At 34.4% G+C, this 25343-nt stretch overlaps 1 protein-coding gene across 1 annotated transcript; it reads left to right on the plus strand.

Annotated features, from left to right (window-relative positions):
- The first annotated feature begins 17039 nt into the window (after nucleotides 1-17039).
- LOC109177427 (chlorophyllide a oxygenase, chloroplastic) lies at nucleotides 17040-21658 on the plus strand. The gene is made up of 9 exons (XM_019326810.1): nucleotides 17040-17230; nucleotides 17919-18155; nucleotides 18362-18466; nucleotides 18622-18897; nucleotides 19166-19313; nucleotides 19436-19620; nucleotides 19711-19823; nucleotides 20029-20323; nucleotides 21061-21658. Exons 1-9 carry the CDS (start codon nucleotides 17153-17155, stop codon nucleotides 21223-21225), a joined length of 1602 nt encoding a protein of 533 aa, XP_019182355.1. The 5' UTR covers nucleotides 17040-17152; the 3' UTR covers nucleotides 21226-21658.
- Nucleotides 21659-25343: the final 3685 nt, after the last annotated feature.

Genomic DNA, 25343 nt, shown 5'->3' on the forward strand with positions numbered 1-25343 from the left:
AGACTACGATAATTTAGTAGAAAATAATTGATGGACTAAGATTGTAATTTTTCTTTAATGAATAGTTCACATAATTAAAAAAAAGTGGTATATCATGGAGTAAATATTAAAAAGTCTTTTTTTTTTCTTTTTATGAGAGAAACTGACAGTCTATATACACTAGGAAGATCATGTGTGTAACATACTCAACTTAGAAGATGTTGGTAATAATCAAACTCATAAATTTCAATTATAAGAATCATATTCCATCCACTTGTAAATTTCAATCTTTTAGAGCTCAAATTTGTAATATATCAGTCTTTAACCACTCTATTACAACCCTTCTCATTAAAAAGTGATTTTAAGAGTGGATATAATATTACTTGACTCTTTACCTCAAAAAAATAATAAAATTACTTGACTCTACTCTTAACATACACAAAACTATCAGCAATTATAATGAAAAGGTACGTGCAGTGGCTGCACTTGCCTGTATAGTATAGTACTGTATAGATGAGTTGTTTCATCTTTTTTGTTGCTTCCACGTATGTAAAAAAGGAAATTTGAAAAAGTGTTCTGAAATATGGCAATAAAAAGAAACTATTATTATAATATATTTTTTTGAGTGACGTGTAAAATCTGTAACTACTACTAATGTGTATTAGGTAAATCATGTATTGTGACTCTAACCGATAAATGATCATAAATATTATATTATAATTTTTAATTTAAAATTAAATTATTATTGTTTAATTATCCATTTAAACTAATAGCGTAATTAATAAATAGAAAGCAGATATTGGTGCTAATTTGTTATTACTTAATTGATATATACGAACCAAGAAAGCTCATGCATCAAACGGTTGCTACGTGTTGATGACGCCAAGGGAAGGATTTTGTGACCCAACTCATTTGGTCATAAATTTTGTATTCCACGCCGTTATACACATGCATAATGGTAACCTCTATATAAGAAATAAATTAAATTGCATAATTAACTAGTTTACATACTCTCAAATACTTGTATATATAAAAATAAGCAAAAAAAATCAAATTGACTGAAAAACCGTTGACCGATAATTGAACCGTCCTAAAGATTCGATTATCAATCAATTATCGATTTTTTAGTTCAAAAGTTTTAGTTATTTCGGTTTTTTTCGGTCGGTTATCGATTTTCTTGAAAAAAATTGATGACCGACCGAAAAACCGACGCTTAAACAAGTGGAAGAAATAAAATTAGTAATTTTGTAATATATTTTAACTTAATATTATTGTTTGAAAGCGCTTATTCCTACCATTTGGGTTTGATACACGAAAAAATATGCATATTTTTAAAGGAAAAATATTTCTAAAATAACAAAGTCCAATTACTAGTTCACTACAAGGCTCGTTTGAATAAAGAAATCATATTGATTAAGATTTTAATATATGAACCAGTTAACAACATGAAAAATGTTAAAACTAAATATTAGTCCATTATTTTTATGTTGAAAATAGTCAAGGCAACCCAAAGAAGCCATCTGGAAACATAACCTAAAACAACTCCATATTACTTGATCGTAATAATGTAATATAACAAGATTCAAAGATTTATAGTATAACAAGCAACATCAACGTGCATCTGTCAATATTAATTCTTAATCAATTTATTATGCTTGAAGTTCTCCATTATTTGTAGTAGTGTAGATTCTAGTACTGCTTCAGTTAAAAATAACCGAACTTAACCGGTCAAAGTACCTACGAGGTCCCTGTACTATAACGTTTTGTTCAATTTAGTCCTTATACCTTTATTTTGTTCAATTTTGTCCCATGTACTTTAAAAAATGGTGTAATTAAGGACAATAGTTAATGGTGTTAATATTACAGCTAACTTAGGTTACGTGGCGCTGCCGATATTTATATTCTTACTCATATATTTTTTTATAAATATTTAAAATTAGTTATTTTTACTACCAATATATTAAATTAGTATGTCTAAAATAAATAATTAAAACCATGTTTTTAATGAGATTTGGACAATTGTCCTTAGTTTCACCACTTTTTTAAAATGAAGGGACTAAATTGAACAAAATAAAGGTACAAGGACTAAATTTAACAAAACACTATAGTACAAGGACTTTATAGGTACTTTGACCAACTTAACCTACCGAAAATTTCAATTTTCGATCAACTCGGTTATGAGAAGTACCTCAATTATTTCAGTCGATTATGCGAATGTTATTATTTTTTCAGTTATTTCGATGATTAACCAAAAAGCGATCGAAACCCACCGATGCTCACCCCTATATACATATACATATATGTATATATGTCATATGCCTAGTAAAAGTTCTAATAAGATTTTATTTTTCTCCATCAAATTTTTACCCCAACGTTTACCCCTTGACATAAATAAATAAATAAATAAATAAATAAATAAATAAATAAATATATATATATATATATATATATATATATATGTATGTATGTATGTATGTATGTATGTATGTATGTATGTATGTATATATATATATATATATATATTGAAGAGATAAATATTGAAGGAAAATATAATATCATTTATTTTCAAAAGAAGGAAAAATAGTAATAAAATGTCTCCCTATTTCTTTTAATGAAAGGAAATATATGACATTAAAAAAAATTTCATTACTACCCATAAATGGTTGACCGAATGTGTAGAACATATATAATTGTGAACATGATCTTTTTAGTGTCTTTTACATTTCATGTGTGTATATATATATTATCTCTGCTATACTAATAAGAGCCAAAAGAAATTAGGCCTATAATGGGTAGAAAAAGTGTCCGTCAAATTTTAAATTAAATGAATGGTTTAGATTGTTCATATTTTAATTTTTTCTTGAGATTTTCAAATTTATCCTTAATTATATGATTCAATAAGAAAGGTCTTAGGTTCGAACCCCATCACAATCAAAGTTGACATAATTAGTACTCTATTTTACTCTTATTAAATTAAAATAATTTATTAGCTACAACAAAAAATAATACATATGCATTTCTTTAATTTAGAATTATGTGTCTACATTGTCATTATTCAAAAAAAAATTATTCATTATCAATAAATTAAATAAGAGAAATAATTTCATTACTTATATTGTCTTTATTTTTTCTCCAATGTAAAAATTCTAAACATTCAAATTCATCAATTAATTATATTCGCTACATTGTCTCTACAATGTCTTTATTCAAAAAAAAATTATCCATTATTAATAAATTAATTAAGAGAAATAATTTATTAGTTATATTGTCTTTATTTTTCTCCAATGTAAAAATTCTTTATATTCAAATTAATCAATTGATTATATTCACTACATTGTCTATTATCTTTTTTTTTTTACACTATTTTTAAATTAAATTTCAAAGTTATAATACAAAATAATGATATATATTTATTTACCAAGTATTTTATTAATACCATGAAAAAATAAAAAAATATATATATATAATTAAGCCAATCATATTAACTACTTGGAGGATTTGTTGACAAAAAGAGTATTTAAATCACACAACAAATTGAAGTGAGAAACTAGCCCGCAATGTCCTTGTTTGGCAATCAATAGTTAGCACTTAGCGTTAGCGGGTTGTGTTAGCAATTAGCAAATAGCGGATTATATTAGCGGGTTTGACCAACGAATTATATCAGCGATTGGTAAAAAGATATTTTAAAAAATTAGCTGTTTAAATTAGCATATAAAATGACCTAAAGGGTATACATAAAAAAAAATAATAATAATTGATAGATACCCAAAATATAAACCCGATTGAACTGCCTAACCCCGATTGGACCACTTAAACCCGATCATACACCTAAACCCCTCCATAACCCCCAAAATAAATATCCTACTAAAAACTGGTCACAGAGGTGAAACTTTGGAAGAATGACCAGGGATCGAGTCTCACCAGCGGCAGTGTGGGAGCAACCTCTCAAAGTGAGGGGGGTTCCTTGTGCGCAGTGAGATCGGTCTAGCCTCTGTGGTTCATGTTCAATTGAGTTACCATGATTTACATCCTCCCAAATACTCTGTCGGATCGGGGTGTAGGAGGCCCTTAAAGTTGGGGTTCAGCCTTTTTGGAAGAATAAATATCCTACTAAATCACCCATAATAGCCATTATTACCCCGGCCATAAAAAACCATTACCTCCGAATTAATTACCTATTTACTCACCTATTTATTATCCACCTATTATCACCCATAATAGCCATTATTACCCCATCAAAAACCATTACCTTCGAATTAATTACCTATTTACTCACCTATTTATTATCCACCTATTATCCCCAAAATCCAAATTATAATAGTCGTTAACCTCTTACCTTAAAAGGCTGAATTCCCAACCCTAAGGGTCCCCACACTCCGACCCGACAGAGCATGTGGAAGCCGTTAACCTCTTTATCAACCACAAAACGTCCAAATTACTACCCAATGTTAACCTCTTAATTATTACATCTTAATACCCATTAATCCTAATAATTAAACATCATTTACTACCCTTGAAACACCCCTACCCATAATCTGGTTCCTGCTAACTATAAAAGAAGAAAGGAGCACAAATAAGCAGGGACGGAGCCAGAAAATATGTTGAGGGAGGGGGGGCAAAGAAGTAAGGATGGATTCAATGGCGGATTCAGAAATTTTTTTTAGTGAGGGAAAAAAATTAAAATAAAAGAGAAAGTTTAAAAAAAAATGAAATACTTAAAAAGTATAACAATAAATATTGTTGGATATAGCGAAAAATAAAACATATTAAAACTTTATAAAAATATTTATAACAAAATATGAAACATAATTAATTTGATAAAACAATTCGAATATAAAACACATTATAAATTACACATTCCATTATTAATATAAAGAAAGTTATAATGGAAGTTATATATATCATGTCAAAATTTAAGTGTGTTAATAAAAAAAGTGAAGAAGACTGTGACACTGTCTTCTAATGCAAAGACTCGAACCCAGGCCATTCCAAAACTCATACACGTTAGCTACTACCTTGTCTATCACAGCTTTTATTTTTATAATCTGTTTTATAATACTTATATCAATAATGTACTATATATACATATTATATACAATATAGGGTAGGGGTGGGGTGGGGTGAGGGGGGCAGCTGACCCCCTACCCCCCTCTGGCTCCGTCTATGCAAATAAGGGCGACATGACTCTTCCCCGTATGAGAGGACTCTTCCTCCCTCTCACTCTTCCATTCTTTCACAAAGGAAGACTCCATGCTGTTCATCTTCAACATCCCTAGAAGGCCCCATTCTCTCAAGAAGAAAACTCCATCTTTATGTACAAACTAGTTTTTTACGCGCATTGCGCGATTGGGATAATGTCTAATATTTTTTTTAAAAAATAAGTACTTTAAAGTATATTAAGGCAAGATTATATTGAAATTGTTCATGCATAGATAATTGAAGGTTGAATTTGCATATTTAAATAGGTAATTCTTCTCCCAAAGGTTGAGTCCCCTACCCTAAGGGCCCCCCACACTCTGACCCGATAGAGCATTGTAGGGAGTTGTAAATCACGGTGACTCAATGGTTCAGCAGACAGGACCAAATGCCAGTGCGAACAAGGAATCTGCCCACTTGGGACATAATTCCCACACTGCCGCCGCCGAGGTTCAAACCTTGGTCTCTTCTCCCAAATACTGCCCACTAAACCATTGAGCTAAGCCCGTGCGGGTTAAATAGGTAATTCTAAGTTTACAAATGCAAGATAATATAGTCAAGATTGATTATAATTGTCAATAAAATAATTGTATAGGTATGGTCGAAACCAAATACGGGACATAAGGGAGAACAAATAAAAATTAGAGCATAAAATATTAAATATATACTAATATTGTTTGAGGAGATTTCGACATTAGGATTTGTGGTTAAGTTCTATGAAGACTTTAATATTAGAATTAGATTAATGGTGTAATTATAATTCTATATTAGGCGTTAATATTATTCTTCCAAAAGGCTAAACCCCAACCCTAAGGGTGCCCCACACCCCGGCCCGACAGAGCATTTGTGATGAAGACGTTAATATTATAATTAGACTAACGGTGAATTAACGCTATTTAACGGAAAAGTTAAATGGATAATCATATAATTAAGGATAAATTAGAAAATTTTTTAAAAAAATTAAAACCTGAACAATTTGAACCATTCATTTGATTTAATAATTTGGCGGTCATTTTTCTACCCAATGTTAATAATTAAATAAATTCGTTGGTCAAATCCGCTAATATAATCTGCGCGCTAACTGTTGATTGTCAAACAAGGACATTGCAATGTAGTTCTCACTTCAATTTGTTGTGTGATTTGAATACTCTCTTTGTCACAAAATCTCTCAAGTAGTTAATATGGTTGGCTTTATTAATTATATATTTTTTTAATTTTTTCATGGTATTAATAAAATACTTGGTAAATGAATATATAGCATTATTTTGTATTATAACTTTGATATTTAATTAGAAAAATAGTGCACAAAAAAGATAATAGACAATGTAGTGAATATAATTAATTGATGAATTTGAATGTAAAAATTTTTACATTTGAGAAAAATAAAGACAATATAACTAATGAAAATATTTCTCTTAATTAATTTATTGATAATGAATAATTTTTTTTCACTGTATTAAGACATTGTAAGGACAATGTAGCGAATATAATCAATTAATAAATTTGAATATAAAGAATTTTTATATTGTAGAAAAATAAAGACAATATAACGAATACAATTATTTCTCTTATTTAATTTATTGATAATGAATAATTTTTTTTTTTTTTGAATAAAGGCATTGTGAACACATAATTCTAAATTAAAGAAATGCATATCTATAATTTTTTGTTGTAGCTACTAAATTATTATTTATATAATTTAATAAGAGTAAAATAGAGTACTAATTATGCCAACTTTGATTGGGATGAGGTTCGAACCTAAGACCTTTTTTTTTTTTTTTTTTTTTTTTTTTTTTTTTTTTTTTTTTTTAATTGAAATCAATAAGTTAACGGTGAACTAACGGCAATTCTTAAAATTGTACTAATTATGCCAACTTTGATTGGGATGAGGTTTGAACCTAAGACCTTTTTTTTTTTTTTTTTTTTTTTTTTTTATTGAAATCAATGAGTAAGTTAACGGTGAACTAACGGCAATTCTTAAAATTTTAACGGAATTAGTAACGATGTGTGGGTATTTTAGAAAATTTTAGTGTAAAATTTAAACCTTATCAATCTTTTAATCAATCTGAGCCATTCATTTGATTAAAATCTGTGACCGCCATTTTTTCTACCCATTATAGGCCTAACTCTCTTGGGCTCTTATTAGTATAGTAGATATAGCCTTATTCTTACACCAATATGTACAACAGTACAAATAATCACACAACAAAATAGTGAATTTAGGCTTGGCACCGCCCAAAGGTCCGTGATTTCCTTTAAGTTTCCACATAAAAATCATTGCGTTCATTCTTTTCCCTTCTTTTTACACCTTTAATTTTCCGGATTGTGTTGGACCTCCATGGGCCCAAAAGTCCTAAAACCAACAACAACAACAACAACAATAATAATAACAATAATAATAACAATAATAATAATTTAGTAAAAGAAATAAAAAAAATAAAAAAATAAAACATATAGGGAGCCGAACGTTCTATAAAAAAATATTCATTATCAATAAATTAAATAAGAGAAATAATTTCATTAGTTATATTGTCTTTATTTTTCTCCAATATAAAAATTCTTTACATTCAAATTCATCAATTGATTATATTCGCTACATTGTCCCTACAATGTCTTTATTCAAAAAAAAAAAAAAAATTCATTATCAATAAATTAATTAAGAGAAATAATTTCATTAGTTATATTGTCTTTATTTTTCTCCAATGTAAAAATTCTTTACATTCAAATTTATCAATTGATTATATTCACTACATTGTCTATTATCTTTTTTTTTGTGCACTATTTTTTTAATTAAATATCAAAGTTATAATACAAAATAATGCTATATATTTATTTACCAATTATTTTATTAATACCATGAAAAAATTAAAAAAAAAACTATAATTAAGCCAATCATATTAACTACTTGAGGGATTTGTTGACAAAGAGAGTATTCAAATCACACAACAAATTGAAGTGAGAAACTATCTCGCAATGTCCTTGTTTGGCAATCAGCAGTTAGCGGATTTGACCAGCCAATTATATCAACGTCGGTTGGTAAAAAGATATTTGAAAAAATTAGCTATTTAGATTAACATGTAAAATGACCTAATAAGGTATAATAATTATAATAATAATAATAATAATAATAATAATAATAATAATATAATAATAATAATAATAATAATAATAATAATAATAATAATAATAATAATAATAATAATAATAATAATAATTGTTTTTTTTAAAAAAAATAATAAGCGAAACTGGCTCTTGTTATTCAAGGAGTCGAAATGCCTCTACAGTAATTTTTTTTTAAATACTTTTTAAATATAGAGGCGTTTCGGGAAATCATTCTAAAAAACGCTAAGTGAAAATATTGTAAATTGCAATAATGTTTGTATTTTCAGTGGCTTGGAACAAATTGTTGCTTCAAACTATTGAATAACCAAACACTTTCTTTAGCATTTTGATCTTTGGGTTACATCATATTTACCAATCATCCAATATCTTTGGGTTACATTATAATTAAAATTTTTAAATTTTTACTACTTCATCTAAATTTCATACATTAGGAATTTCTTTATCCATAATAATTTATTCAACAATAATGGTTGAACTAAATGAACACCGAACAAAACACCTAAATGACTGGTACCGTTGATTCATTCATTGATCTTGTATATATGTTCATTCATTAAATATATTAGAACTCTTTGCAACAAAAATACTTGGTTATTATTCTTTAAAAAAAGTTTAGTAACAATTATAATGAATCTTCTATATTACATTGTATTCATATACTATTAGTTACATATCTAAATAAATCTTACAAATTCGACATTAAATTACTTATGTATGAACTTCTCATATATAATCTTGCATTGATATACTTTCAAATATTTATTTAATTATAAACATTGGGCATTAACTCATTCGTGCAGTGCGCGTGTAAAACTAGTATACTAATAAGAGCCAATAAAATTAGCCCTATAATGAGTAGAAAAAATGTCCGTCAAATTATTAAATGAAATGAATGCATGGTTCAGATTATTTAGATTTTAATTTGTCTTTGAGATTTCCAAATTTATCCCTAGTTATTAGCTTACTCATTGATTTCAATAAGAAAGGTATTAGGTTTTAACCTCATCCCAATCAAAGTTGGCATAATTAAGTTCCTCACTCTATTTTACTCTTGTTAAATTAAATAAATTAGTAGCTACAACAAAAAATGATACATATGCATTTCTTTAATTTAGAATTATGTGTCTACAATACCTTTATTTAAAAAAAAATATTCATTATCAATAAATCAATAAATTAAATAAGAGAAATAATTTCTTTAGTTATATTGTCTTTTATTTTCTCCAATGCAAAGATTCTTTACATTCAAATTCATCAATTGATATTCATTACATTGTCCATTATCTTCTTTTTACATTATCTTGTAATTAAATATTAAAGTTACAATACAAAATAATGGTATATATTTATTTACCAAGTATTTTATCAATCTCCATGAATAAAAAAAACTAAAAAATGAAGCCAATCGTATTATCTACTTGGGGATTTGAAGCGGGAAACTACCTCGTAATATCTTTAGATTACATCATATTTAAAATGTTTAAATTGTTACTACTTTATCTAATCTTATTTCTTAAACTAGAAATTTCTTTATCTACAATAACTCATTCACACAATAATGGTTGAACCAAATGAACCCCGAGCAGAACACCTAAATGACTGATATGCTTTTATGTTGATAATAATATGTAAATGTTAATTATATCAATATCTTACGTAGCTACATTTAAAATTCATTATTAAAACTGTCAATGTAGGGCAATAGAACATCGTAACACACTTGATGCACTGACAAGATGTTGAGACTACAATAATGTTGCAATCAATTTGGCAAATCTTAAAAATGAAGAAATTTCAAAATAGCCACCGTTGATTCATTCATTTATCATGTATGTAAAATACTTATTGATCCTTTATTAAATATATTAGAACTAATATAAATTTACAATTTATTTTTATTTTCTAGACTCAATCTGCTTAGATCACATGTAAAATCAACATCAACCTTCACAACAAAAATACTTAGTATATAGGATGTAGTCACTATTTAAAAAAAACTTATGCATAAAGTGGAAAACAATTTAACTCGAATGTTAATATCAATTAAATAAAAAAATTTTAAAACACACTGATGTGGGCTAAATTGTGCATGTTTTTAGTGTTAGTTTGATTATGTTTGTTAGATTCAAGTGCATGAAATTGATACTTTAATTGCATATTCTCTTGTTTTCTCATTAAGATATGGTTTTACACTTGATTTGAATGTTTTACGTTGTTTCTTAGTGTTTGGAACCATTGTAAATCAATTGCAAAAGCAATGGAAGTTCTAGGACAAGTTTGGAGCTAAAACAAAGTCAATGTGAAGCTAAGGAAGTGGCTAAAATGCTTCAAAGAGAGCCAAAGAGTGGTACTTTCAATGAATTTGATCACAAGAATCAAACAAGGGAAAAGTGGAGCAAAAGATCGAAGAGTTCTAATTCCCGTTGAATTCGGCGATAACTTAGTATTTTGATCATATCTCATGCTAGGAATGTCAGATTCAGGTGATTCTTGTGCCATTGGAAAGAAGACTCGAAGGGCTACAACCTATGACTCATCAAAAAACTCGAAGCGTCGAAAATTTCCAGTGACGTTTTATCTCGCACAGATTGGCGACAGTTCGGTTTTTGGACCATATCTCAGCTTAGGAATGTCCAAATGAGGTGATTCTAGCGCCATTGGAAATAAGACTCGAAGAGCTACAACTATGATGAATACATAAAAGTCTAAATAATAAGAGAAAAGGGTCAAAATAAGCTTGCAAACCGTACCTATTGCACTGAGTGCGATTTTTGAAAACTTCCTAATTTCATTCTCCTATTTGTTCTCACTATAAAAGGACCCTTTCTCTCAACCCTAGATGAAATATTCAGACTTTGAAGACAAGAAAGAGGAGAATTGAGAGCTACAAAGTGTCTTTGGAAGCAAGGAGGAAGCTAAGGAGATTTGGGAGAATCGCTTGGTCAATTCTTGTACTCTTTAGATTATCCTGTAAACTCGTAATAATTGTTATGTATTGCATATTAGCCATGCGTGGCTAATTTATTTTAGAGATTCTTGGGTGATTGTATTTATGAACCTATGTGCCTAGTTCTTATAATCTTTAATATATCATTATTTGGGTTTTTATACTTGTGTTGCAATTGTGATTTATATTGTTGATGCTAGTAATTAGTGGCCATAGTTACTTGTTTCACATGCTATCTTTGTATCACAACGGGAGTTAGACATAATTTAGGGCACACACAATTGTACATAACTGTTGCACATTGGGAGAGTGTAATTTGTTAGGGAGTTTAATTCTTGATTATTGCACATCGGGAGATGGTAGTAGTTAGGGATTTATTATGAATGCATGATCTTGTTTTATTGAGTGTTTATACCACGGGAGTGGATATTCACTAGTAGTGACTACGGGAGTAGCTATATACCACCTTGCATCCCCACACTTGTATGAATCCATATTTAATATTAACCATAAGTTTGGCACTAGGTGATTAAATACTTAAATCTCAGGAATCTCATCTTCTCTCTATTGCTTTCAAAACCTGAATCTTGCTTTTACTTTAGATTTTTGTTTAATCAATCATCCATGTTTTTTCGTTAGGATTAACTTCATAAGAATAGATTAGTACTCACACACTGTAACACCCCAGATTTTTAAGACATTTAAAACTTATAATAAAGGTAGAATCTTATTAAATCCCAAGATATAAATACAAGCGTACGGGGTGCTATGCCACACCTGGGCTAGAGAACCCAGGTGCACAGGCTGTCTAACTAGTATCCATTGAAACACAATGCATAATATGGCGCGCAGGCCGAAAAGGGAAACTAATCTACTTCTACGTTCCAGTTCTAGCGTGCTCCAGTGCTCTAGTCCTCTGTGCCTGAAAGCCAAATATATCTGTTCAGCGAGAGATGCTGGTAACCCACTCCAACGCGTTGAAATACAATACATATAGAGATATATATAGATATACGAAAACCATTTTGAGCATGAAGATATGTCCTACGAACTCTAGCTTTAAAACCGGGAATGACTCGACAGATAAGGCCAGACACAAGCAACAGTTATAACGAGCATATGCAGTTCACAACAGATGAGGCAGATAAGGAAAAGCATAAACAATGATTATAACCCAACATGAACAATCCCCAATATAAATCCCATAGTCACATCCCCCAAGACACTCGTAATCACAACTCGTCCCTGTCACAACACATAACACACTTTGTTGGCGCCACAGGACCAATCGCATGCCCATACATGAGGGTCAGCGCATATAGCTCTGACACGGCCCCGCAACACCCTGCCCCGTATCGCAACACGGAGGGGTCGATCGCAACCGACCGATGAACCGCAGCTCATCATAGTGTTTGATCGCAACCAAACAGTGGACCGCAGCCCAAGAGAATGTCATCTGACCGCAGCCAGGAAAAAGGACGAACCGCAGCTCGTATAGAAACGTTTGATCGCAACCAAACGGTGGACCGCAGCCCAAGAGTATCAATCTGACCGCAGCCAGCTTCTGAACCGCAGCTCAGGATAACCAATCCGATCGCAACCGAATTGGGGTAACACACACACATAACACATAGCAAACACATGCAACCCACATTACACATTAGGAAGGGGGAGAAAACGTATAACAAAACCTATGCGTGATCCATCACATACTAAGAATAGTCCTAAGGGATTCATACTTCTACCACCTAGGTCAACGGGGTACCAATTCAACTAGCATGCAATATAATAGACTCATAAACCTACGAACGGTACCCGAAACATCAAACTAGACATAGGCACGATAAACGGAGTCCGTTGGGACACCACGGGGAACGGGGGAGCATCAAACGGGGAAGCCGGGATCACAAGGTGGGATAATTTCCAGCGGGTAGCCGGTGGGTGGGGGGCCACCCGCCGGCTGCCCGCCGGACTTTACCCCCCACCTACCCCCCACTGACTCTTTTCATCACTTATACGCCCCGGGAACCGTTGTGGAACCCGAAACCATGCTTAGACACTTTACAACGCAATTAACGACAACACGTAGACAATTAACGAATCAAATACAAGGAACGAACGGCACATAACCTATCATGCTTTTCTAAATATAATCAACACCCAAACATGCGATTTCCCCACCCGATAATCCAAGAATAAGATCATACGATACAACCTAGGGTTCTAATCACTTTTATATCAACAAGAATACGGTTCGTCTTCTAATTGCAAGATTCGGTAAGAATAACACATAAACATCAAGAGCATCACACAATTATCAAGAACAACGCATAATCATCAAGAACTCCATATAATCATCAAGAACTCCATAATTAACACGAATCTCCCAATATCAAGATTATCAAGATCCCTCATGGGATCATCACATCAAACATCAATAATCATCATCATATCTCGCCAATCACAATAATATGGGGGAAACCCTAAGGGGGAATCATAGCTATGAAAATAGGTTTTGTTGAGACATGGGTTACCTCTTAGCCTTAATTAATTCCTTGGCTATGAATGATCTTTCTTTAAGCTTCCTTGCTTTCTTGATTTCTCTTAAGGGGATTCTTGGAACTCTTTTGGGGTGGTGGGGCGTTAATCTTGTGGGGAGTTCTAGGTGCCTCTTAAGTCCCCTATTTATATATTTAGGAGTCCTAATTAGGAACTAATATTATAGGTTTGCTAATTCTATTCCTTTTGGAACTAAGGATTGGGCTTAAGGGTTGGGTTTATATATGAGGGCCCATGGACTATGGTGGGCCTTTTTCCCTAATTAGTCATTATAATTTATTCTTTCTCTTGGGCTATTGATTAATTAGTTAAATGGTTTTAGGGGTCGTAACACGGGGTGTTACACACACACACACACACACACACACACACACACACACAAAATCAAGTAGTACACTCATTCTTATTAATTCTAAAAATATGAACTTGAAAATGAACATGTGCAAAATAGATGCAAAAATTATCTATAAAATTGGACATGTTGCAGCATCAATATTTGAACTACCTGCAGAGTTATTGTTGTTACTATCAAGTAAACAAGTTATGAAAATAGAACAAGATGTACTACTCATGAACCTTATACAAATATAATAAATATTAAGATTTTATTCAATACTTCCACATGAAAAATGTAGGGGAACAAACTACCACTGAAAAATGTCAAACAGGCGCTTGCAAGATCAAGAGTTCATAGTACAACTAAGATTCCAGTTATAATTATTTATGCCATGCAATTCCAATTACGGTTGGAATATAGAATATTATAAAATTTTTCATATTTTATAGTTGGAATATAAAATATTACGGAGTATAACCTTCCATACTTTTTTTCCATATATCAATTATGGTTGGAATATTTTGTAGACGGATAGAGTCTGAATATAAAATATTAATATTAATTAAGACTATTCCATTAATATAAAAAGAAGCATATTGATGGAGACATGAACCCAAGGAGCATTTTATGGGGAAAGTCTTGATTCAAGCGGGATGTTTATTTTTATTGATGAGGTATCGGCTCAACAAGAATAATGGAAATTTATTGGGTTAAGGAAAGAATGAAGCATGGAGCAAAATAAACAAAGGACGTGCTACCATCGGTATCCAACCCACAACCTCCTACTTAATAACAACACTAGCATCAACCACCCAAGCTACTCAAATTTCTTATGCATTGAAAGACAGGATGCTCTACTTAACCATGTGAGGATCGATGACATCCATGTAGTGGGGGGACACGTGTATGACCAAGATAGAAGGCTAACTGATGTCGTACATTTGTCAACCATCTAGAAAGCCCTCCACACTATAAACAGGCACAATTGCCTCTCCTTAAAGATCATTCGCTGGCTCACAACATCCCTCCTAGCCCATTGGCTTGTGGTCCTAACCTTTAACCAATACATCAAGGTTCGATTCTTAGCAGAAGCATTATTATTTCTAGTCCACTTAGGCCAGTATCTCAGGCTTAGCGCCCCGAGCCCATTATGTACTTCCATCCCAACAAAACCATCATTGGCGTCGCTACGAAATGTACGTGTTCCTAGTCTCTACCTATTTTACCCTTGTTCCATGTACGTGTTCCTAGTCTCTACCTATTTTACCCTTGTTCCATTTATGCAATCAAGCATGAGATACTCCAAAATGGCCGAGTCACAAAAAGAGTCTCTACCTATTTTACCCTTGTTCCATTTATGCAATCAAGCATGAGATACGCCAAAATGACCGAGTCACAAAAAGAGCATTCCTGAGACCTGTTGGTCCGGGTGACACTATAGCTGTCGGAGGAGACGCTACTGTTGGCCGAACCAACCAATTCAAGGTTCCCCGAGAGTCAGACCTAGCGTTCAATCTTTAGCAGGGCGACCTGTACACATAACCATGTTGGGGTTGCGTTGCTCTGGAGGCAACCCGCATGCGCACACCATCGTACTGGGCCGGCAGGGCAGGGCAGGTTAGGCGGCCCGTGTACACATATAGCGATGTTGGTTTGCGTTGCCTTGGAGGCAACCCACATGCGCACATCATCGTACTAGGCCTACATGGCAGGGTAGGCGGCCCACGTACACGCCGTACCGGACTTGCAAGGCAAGGTAGGCGGCCCGCGTACATACATAGCCATGCGAATTTGCGTTTCTTTGGAGGCAATCTACATGCTTGTACTGGCCTGCAGGGTAGGGTAAGCGGCCCATGCGCACAATATACATAGCCATGTGGGTTTGCATTGCTTTGGAGGCAAACCACATGTGCGTATTGGGCTTGCAGGCAAGGGTAGGCAGCCCATGCACACAACATACATAGTCATATAGGTTTGCGTTGCTCTGGAAGCAACCTACATGTGCGTACTAGGCTTACGGGATAGGGTAAGCAGTCCATGCACACAATATACATAGCCATGTGGGTTTGCATTACTTTGGAGGCAACCCACATGTGCATATTGGGTCTGTAGGACAGGATATGCGACCCACGCGCACAACATATATAGCCATGTGTGTTTGCATTGTTCTTGGGGCAACCCACATGAGCGTACTAAGCCTGCAGGGCAAGGTAGGCGGCCCATGTGCACAAACATACATAGTCATGTGGGTTTGCGTTGCTTTGGTAGCAACCCACATGCGCGTACTAGGCTTGCAGGACAGGGTAGGCTGCACATGCACCCAATATACATAGCCATATGAGGCAAAGTAACTTGTAATGACATATCTGTGACTCTTTCAAATGGAAGGTCACAAATTTAAACTTTTTTATTTGTGTTTTAGTAAGTTAAGAAATTATGTATGAACTGATTGAAGTCATTACTACTTAAAAAATTCAAATATGATTCTAAGACGTAAAAATGTCCAACCAATTGCTATCTTACTAACCGGACTTCTGGGTTAGATTATTTTGCACATCTCCAATCAGCAGCCTTTGTACTCCGTGGTGTAGGATAATCGTGCTATTAGACAAACTGACAATGCTCGGAGAGGATAGAAAAGGAGTCGATGAAGTAGATAGAGAAGATATATTAGTCGTCCACGCTGGCACTCCCAAGATTTCTCTTCTCTTCTCTACCAAGGCTATGAAAGATACTACCGAGTTGTAGGGGTCCACGCAATTGAGTAATGTGTGGAGATCCATGGCGCCACGCGGGTAGCCAACGGAGCCCCATGCTACACACGTGGCACGCCTTGGGAGGCCAGCCCAGATTGCGCGCAATTCCTACCTCTTATCAAAACTCCAAACAAAAAAAGAAAAAAAACAAAGGAAATTTTGAGTTTTGACTCCATCGCTCTCTCAGTCTCTTCGCGGCAGCTCTTAATCCTCCGTCGCCGGCTGTTTTAGAAGCTGAAATTCCGCCGCCTCACCATGTCCTCCGCCGCCATTGCTACTGCTCTCTGTCTTCCTTTCTCTTCATCCCATTCCTCTAAGTCTTACTCTAAGAAGGTACACTTATTTCTGTTTAGGATATAATATATAAACATAAATGTGTTGTGTAATACTCTAATTATCAGTTTAAACTTTTAATTGAGCATATATAATATATAAACATAAATATGTCATTCAATTATCAGTTTAAACTTTTAGTTGAGATTGAACAGATGCGTTAATTGTTTCTTCTATATTTTTTCTTTCCTTTTTGTTGATTGCAATTTTGTGGTTAAATTTTTCTTTCCATATTGTAAAGCTAAGGATTAAGTTTGTGACGGGGAAAAGTGGCATTTCAGCACCTCATAATTGATCATTTCATGCTTTACTTTCCCTTTGTGAATGCGTGTATCTGTATGCCTTTTTTTTTTTTTTGCTGGAGTTTCAAGGCTATGAGAGAGTTAAGACTTAAATTGAAGTCTTCATATCCATTTTATCTGTAAACTCATTTGTATAGATGCCTTACCAAAATTTTAGCCATCTTTGCTGGGTTGAATGGGTGGTTTGCTTATTATTATGTAATTATTTGACATGTAATTCTGTCAAATACACAGACATGTAATTCTGTCTTATTATTATGTAATTATTTGATTGTTGCTTATCTGCAATATTATTGGTGCAAAATTTTGTTGTGAGGTGTGATTTGTATTTGTTATCAGTAAAGATTGGTCATTGGATGCTAAGTTTGTTGTTTATGTAATGACAGTATGTCCGTGGAGGATTTGGAGTGTTTGCTATGTATGGGGAGGAGGGCGGGTTAGTAGACAAGAAAAGCCCATGGCTGACACTTTTTAATGTAGAAGATCCAAGGTCCAAAGTTCCCCAATGTAAAGGCAAGTTCCTAGATGTAAATACAGCTTTAGAAGTGGCTCGATATGATATACAGTATTGTGATTGGAAAGCTCGTCAAGATGTTCTTACGATCATGCTTCTGCACGAGAAGGTTAGTGTTGAATTATTTCAAAATTTTATTATATTACGACTACTATTGGTGCCATTCTCTTTTCTATTTTTCATGTTTTGATTACTCCTCACTTTCAAAGGTTAATTATGTTTGATAAATTAGTAAGTAGGTTGTGAGTTGCATTATTTTCATTATTTACAGGAGTAGTTCCTAAACAATGGAAACTTTTCTTTTTTTTTTTTTAGGTTGTGGAAGTATTAAACCCTCTAGCCCGTGACTATAAATCTATTGGAACAATGAAGAAGGAACTTGCAGGTTTGCAAGAAGCACTCACACAAGCTCATAAACAGGTAAGCTAACCCAACTTAACTAAGCATATTGTGATCTAGTTTGTGTTTGCTGTGTAGCAAAATGAATCCTCAAATGCAAAGAATTGCACAGATTTTTTTTTTTTTTTTTCTTTAGTAATTTGTAAAGGAGATTCTGTCTAAAATTTGATTTACAGGTACACATCTCTGAGGCTAGAGTTTCTTCTGCCCTAGATAAGCTGGCTCACATGGAAGCACTGGTAAATGATAAGCTGCTGCAAGATCAAAACACAGCAGAAACTGATTGCTCGTCCTCTTCTACCAGTATGCCTATAAGATCTTTAGATACTGTAAAAAGCAATCCGTCTCGAAGAAGCCTAAATGTGTCTGGCCCCGTCCAACATTACAGTGACCATCTGAAGAACTTTTGGTATCCTGTTGCTTTCTCCAGTGATCTTAAGGACGACACCATGGTAAATATATCTAGATTTTCTCATTTAAACTCAGTTGTAACAATTCCATTCTTCAGCCACAGTTTTGGTTATAAGGAGAACAAGTGAACTATAATGGAAAGGTGAAAGAATAAAGTTATATTCTTTTATGTTACTTCTACAATAAATTTTATTCCATGAAAGTTTACATTTAGAGAGTGGAAATTTGAATAAGAACCTAACCAATTGGACTTTATGATTCTGGCATTTATTTTACTCTCTTCTTTGGCTTTGGACTGTGATGCTTCAGATACCAATTGATTGCTTTGAGGAGCCATGGGTGATCTTTCGTGGGAAAGATGGAAAGCCTGGATGTGTCCAAAACACATGTGCTCATAGGGCCTGCCCCCTTCATCTGGGTTCAGTAAACGATGGTCGCATACAGTGTCCTTACCATGGTGAGAGAAAGAGTACAAAGTGACTGTTGTGATGATAAACAAATGTGAAACGAGTTTTGAATCTCTCCTGTTAGTGGTGTTATTTAGATGATTGACTTTACCTCAATATTTGTTGGATTTAGGGTGGGAATACACAACAGATGGAAAATGTGAGAAAATGCCGTCAACAAGATTACTAAATGTAAAGTTAAAAGCTTTGCCATGCTTTGAGCAAGAAGGTATGATTTGGATATGGCCAGGAGATGATCCTCCAGAAGCTACTCTACCGTCTTTACTACCTCCTCCTGGATTTCAAATCCATGCAGAGGTTTGCAATCACTATCATCAGATTTTCAATAATTTATAACTGGAGTTCGGTATGAGTTCTGCTTAATACTTTGTCTGTTGAAAATGACAGATAGTCATGGAACTCCCAGTGGAGCATGGTTTACTTTTAGACAACCTTTTGGATCTTGCACATGCTCCTTTCACCCACACTTCAACTTTTGCTAAAGGATGGAGCGTACCAAGGTTTGCTTTCATTGATGAGTGATAACAATATATAATCTACCGTTTTATAAAAATCAGTTTGTGAGCTACTCATCAAATAATAATAATAATACTAATAGTAATAAGCACATGTTTCCTCAATCTCTTCCCCCTACCCCTCCTTTCCCAGTTAAAAATCAAAATTCGCCAACTTTCTCATTCTGTTGCTTGACTTTCTTATTCCCAGCTTGGTGAAATTTTTGACCCCTGAATCTGGTTTACAAGGATACTGGGATCCTTATCCAATTGATATGGAATTTAGACCACCTTGTATGGTGTTATCTACTATTGGAATATCAAAGCCAGGCAAACTGGAGGGGCAGAGTACGAAGCAGTGTTCTACACACCTTCACCAACTACATGTGTGTTTGCCTTCATCCAGGAAGAAGACTAGGTTATTATACAGGATGTCACTGGATTTTGCTCCCCTGCTCAAACACATTCCCTTCATGCAATATTTGTGGAGGCACTTTGCAGAGCAGGTAAGTTCTATTCTAAACACAGGCAATTCTTGTTATTGTATTTACATCTCTAACATATTCAGAAAGAATAAAGCTATTTCCCCCTCCTGATGTGGTTTATATTCATTGGGTGTCCATGAATTGGTTGATCCCACTTGTAATCAAATACTAAAAATCCAATTAGATAGTGCTACAACAGGAGGGGATTTTTTTTTTTTTTTTTTTTTTTTTTTTTTTTTTTGTCAGACCACAAGGTGTCCTGAGTAGGCCCTAACTGTAGGAGACACCTTTAAGCTCATACCATACTTAGACTAATCCCTGTTCGCACCGGGCCGGCCCAATTAAGTGGCGAAGTGCTGGCCAGATTGTTTTTTTCATACGAGAGGGGGTTTGAATTCCCGATCTCTCTTAAAGGACAAGAGTGCACGGCCACTCACGCCTACCAAGCTGGTTACAGGAGGGGAAATTTAGGAGGGCTGTATAGCATGACTCATTTAGAAATGCTATCACCTTGAATATGCTAGCTAGCTAGCCAGTCATGTTTGCTAGTAGGGTGGGTATTCAGCTTTGGCAACAATATACATCCTTTAACCATCTTATTACGCAATATGCATGTGAAAATTGTTGGCCCATGTCGTCCGTCATTCATTGATTATTACTTAAACCATGAGTAGCTCTGGTGACAACTTTTACATTGCCAAATGGCTTGATTTGTTCGAATTAGCTTCTCAACTACCAACCTACCCATCAATTTACAGGTCTTAAATGAGGATCTGCGGCTTGTAATTGGGCAACAGGACCGGATGATCAATGGCGCTAACATCTGGAATCTTCCCGTGGCTTATGATAAGCTAGGAGTAAGGTATAGGATTTGGAGGGATGCTGTAGAACGAGGAACTAAACAATTACCTTTCAGCGAATGAGCATTCAACGAAAGCCAATAACGGGTTACCTCCTTTCATGTTACTTCTGAACTTCACCTCAACAAGGAGCTATAGTTGTCTTCCAGCATACTTCAGGGACTACGTCCAAATTTGGACAAAGTACCCGTTTTTCAAGACGAAGTAACAGAGCGTTCAGCTACTAATTCATGGCAAATTAAAGGACAATGGCTTCTGCATCAACCACTTTGCAAAATTATAAGTTCTCCGCCAAGTTGGTTGGTAGTTTTTTTCTTTTTCATTTTTCTTTGTACAGTTTTGAACAACTTATATCCCACTTTCCCCATTGGTTGTATTCACCCAACACTGCTTACAAAGTTGAAGATTACTTACTAGGCTCAAAACTGCCCAGCTTCATATGTAATGCAGGGTAGAATGGTTAATGACAATTGTAGCTATTAGATTTTTTTTTTTTTTTTTTTTTTTTTTTTTTCTTTTTTTGTCTTCAACAAATTGCCTAGGGCACTCTCCTATCATCCTCATGCGCTGCCTTGTATTTACTTAAAAAAGCACTCGTTGAACTATATATAATATAGGGAAAAGGGTTAAATAGACTCTTGAATTTTACACAACAGTGTAATGAAGTCATTGAATTTTAAAAAGTACAATTATCCTCATCAACATGTTATTTTCGTGCACCGGTGACTGTTGGTAGAAGGTGACCATTTAATTGTACGAATTGATATTTTAATTTTTTCTTTAAATTACAGTCATCACTTGTGGGAATCGAATTCGAGTTATCCCGAAATTTTCCCCCACAAAGAGAGCTCATTTGCCACTTGAGCTACCCTGATGGGTTCAATAATGATAATTTTGTATACATAAAATAAAATTATGTACTATATGTATTTTTTTTGTTTATATAATTCTATCCTATTTCTTCATTGACATTTTTTTTTTTATCACGTATTATGCGTGTTTGTAATAATTATTAGTGACATTTTTTTTTTTTATCACGTATTATGCGTGTTTGTAATTATTATTAGTTTTGAATATGAGCCATCGCTAATATAATTCAGTAGTACGTTGTCGTGAAAGCAAAGAAATGTAATACAATACAATATAATAATAACTCATTCACGCGTAATACCTGCATCATATTAAATCTCAGCTTAGCCAGGCCAAACGAAGTACGGTTCGCTTTGTTTGTACGTACATTAAATCTTAAAATATATTTAGTACAATAGATGTTCCAACGTATACCAAATAATGTACGAACTTATTAGATTTTCGATACCTCCTATAATATGCTGCATTTATTTACAGAAGAATTGCCTACATATAATGCAGTAGTAGTAGCATACGCTGAGTGAGGCATTCTACATTCTCTTCAATGTAGGGGCAATCAACGCCACAGACGCATCAAAAAGGCAGGCAAATTAAGATGATGGGCAGCAGTTCATTATATAATAGGTTCAAATACGGCGCAGCTCTCCCCGTGCGGTTGTTCAGACATATCAGAATTATAGGATTAGCTCAAATTAGACGGATGAAAATCAATGAAGAGAAGAAAAGACGCGCAGGCATTTTATAATTTTGTCGACAATGTATGTCTCGGTGGTGCATTAAGTGCCAGTGTATGGTGCACTTATGAGTGCTTTGTGGTGTACCACCAAGTGGCTGAAAATCAATCAAAAGAGAAAATGTGGTGGCAATTAAGTAATTTTGTGCACCATGTATATTTCGATGGAGCACTTACATGCTGATGTGCGGTGCATTTATGAGTGCTCTGCGGTGCACCACAAAAAAGGTAAGAACGCTATGAGTTCAATAGACTCGTTGAGTAGTATCGTTTGACCAACAGTCTATATATTGAACCTGCTAACGGGTCTACTAAACCTGTCGACGTTTTTGACACTTCCGTTAAATGGTGCAATACTAAATACACTACAGATTAAATGCACCACATATCACTCAAAAGTGCACTGCACACTAACACGTAGTGCAGCGCCGAAATATACATTAGATATTTTGAACTTTGGTGCAAGGCAATCTATATCATGGACCAGGGTCCACAGATTTATGGACTCTGGATCAAAACGACGAGATACAAAATTCATACTCGTAAGGTACATAATTTTATGACACAAGACACAAAAAATCACAACACATGCAAGACATACACATGTTATATTTACTTATTTTTCAAATATGATTTAGGTAAATAATATGTGTTCATAGGCACAGAATTTCACAACATAAGACACAGAAATTCATAACATAAGATACAGTTACTAATTTGTTTCAAGTACAGAATTCATATTTTTAAGGTACAGAATTTCATAACACACAAAAACTCACAACATAAGACAAATACACATGCAGTCATGCACCATGGTCCACAATGCACTATGAACCCTGGTACATGGTGTATAAGGATTGCTATCTTGGATTATGGACCCTGGTCCAAAAATTATGTGTCTGCAATTGATATGTTTTGTACCCTTGCAGTTAGTCGTTTATTTGTTGGAGTTTGCATTCAACCAAGTGTAGAAGAGTCTTGTTGTCCCACATTGCTTTCACAAGAGAGTCTTGACCTTTTATTTACCATCACATTTGGAGGCTTTGAACTATTGTGGAAGGAAAAGGAAGGGGGAACCCCACACGCGTGTGCCGCCGCCCGCTCCGCTCGGTTCGCACGCGCGTTGCGGTGGGGTGGGCATTTTGCTCGCTCCTCTTTCTTTTATTTCCGAGTTTTTCGTTAGAAAATCCCATCAAGAATTTGTTTTGTGGATAAACATTACCATCCACAATAAATATGTGGAGTCAGAATAAGTCCCTAAAAACGTGGCCTATCTCCTCCACTCCCTTGTGCTATTTTCGTGGTTAATAAGTGGCTAAGAGAGGGGGCGGGTATTTCTATAGCTATAAATACCCTGCTTCTCCTCAGTTCTAAACACACCATAAGCTCTTCTATTCTCTTATCCTCTTCCTCTTATGTCTGAGCATACGAGTCGGATTCGTTCTGTGCTTTAGTCGTGGTACTAAGCTCAGAATATATGTGTTAACCAGTCGAAAGCTACCGGGTATAAAGACTACCACAATCTCCGACAAATTTCTTTTAAGGTAGTATCTTGTACACATCACAGATTCCTATTCCTTTCTTTTCTCAGCCCACAACAAAAGTAACCGAAAGCTACGACATTCTTTCTGTAATTTCCCAACAGTTAAAAGCAATTTATACATAAACAATGTCGATCTTCGTCTCCAAGTCAGGTTCTGACCTTGCCAAGCTCCAACCCCTTGACAGACTCAATTACCGTCAGTGGGCTATTAAAATGGTGATCTATTTCGAATATGTCGAACTAGAATACATTCTGGCAATTGATCCCCGCTCAAACTAAGAGTGTTGAATCCTCACAACCTGAAAATCAAGGTGACACTCCAAACCCGAAAACACCTGATCCAAAAACCTCATCATCTGTGACGTCTGACAAGTCCCAAGAAATTCGCTCCAAGTATGAAAGGGATAACAAATCGGTTCGTGGTACTTTGTTGCACCACCGTCTGATAATTTATTAGACATATACGCAAAGTTCCGGTCCGCAAAAGAAATCTGGGAGATGCTGAAGAAGAAGTATGGAGCAGATGATGCAGGCCGCATGAAGTACACAGTTGGGCGCTGGCTCAACTACAAGATGGTGGACTCGAAGCCAATCATCGAGCAGGTACACGAGTATGAAAGCCTGGTGTCTGACCTAGAGGCTGAAGGCATTCCTGTAAGTATAATGCTGGAAACGTATGCTTTACTCGAGAAGCTACCGAAATCCTGGGGTGAATTCCAAAACAAGGTGAAGCACGAGTCCAAGGAGTACTCTTGGGAACAAATGGTCAACCACATCAACATAGAGAATGCGTATTGCCAAAGGTCTGTATCTATTCCTGACAATTTAAAGGCTAACATAGTTGAATCCAGTGGTGTAAAAGTTGATAGGTCTAAGTCTGGAAACGGAGGACAAAACAAAGGATGGAAGAGGGGTTTCAAGGTGAACAATGGTAACAAATTCAAGAACAACAAGAACCAGAAACAAGGGAAAGGAGGAGCTAACCAACAAGGGCACCATGCAGCCCAGTGTTATCACCAGAAAACCAGAGTCAAG

This window comes from Ipomoea nil, unplaced genomic scaffold, assembly GCF_001879475.1.
Source record: "Ipomoea nil cultivar Tokyo-kokei standard unplaced genomic scaffold, Asagao_1.1 scaffold0804, whole genome shotgun sequence".
NCBI lineage: Eukaryota > Viridiplantae > Streptophyta > Magnoliopsida > Solanales > Convolvulaceae > Ipomoea > Ipomoea nil.

What these genes read in the sequence shown, in the direction of transcription:
- LOC109177427 (XM_019326810.1), top strand. Translation starts at nt 17,153, where the DNA reads ATGTCCTCCGCCGCCATTGCTACTGCTCTCTGTCTTCCTTTCTCTTCA. An exon ending in CTAAGTCTTACTCTAAGAAG is followed by an intron (nt 17,231 to 17,918) that starts GTACACTTATTT and finishes ATGTAATGACAG; the next exon opens with TATGTCCGTGGAGGATTTGG. An exon ending in GATTTCAAATCCATGCAGAG is followed by an intron (nt 19,621 to 19,710) that starts GTTTGCAATCAC and finishes TGAAAATGACAG; the next exon opens with ATAGTCATGGAACTCCCAGT.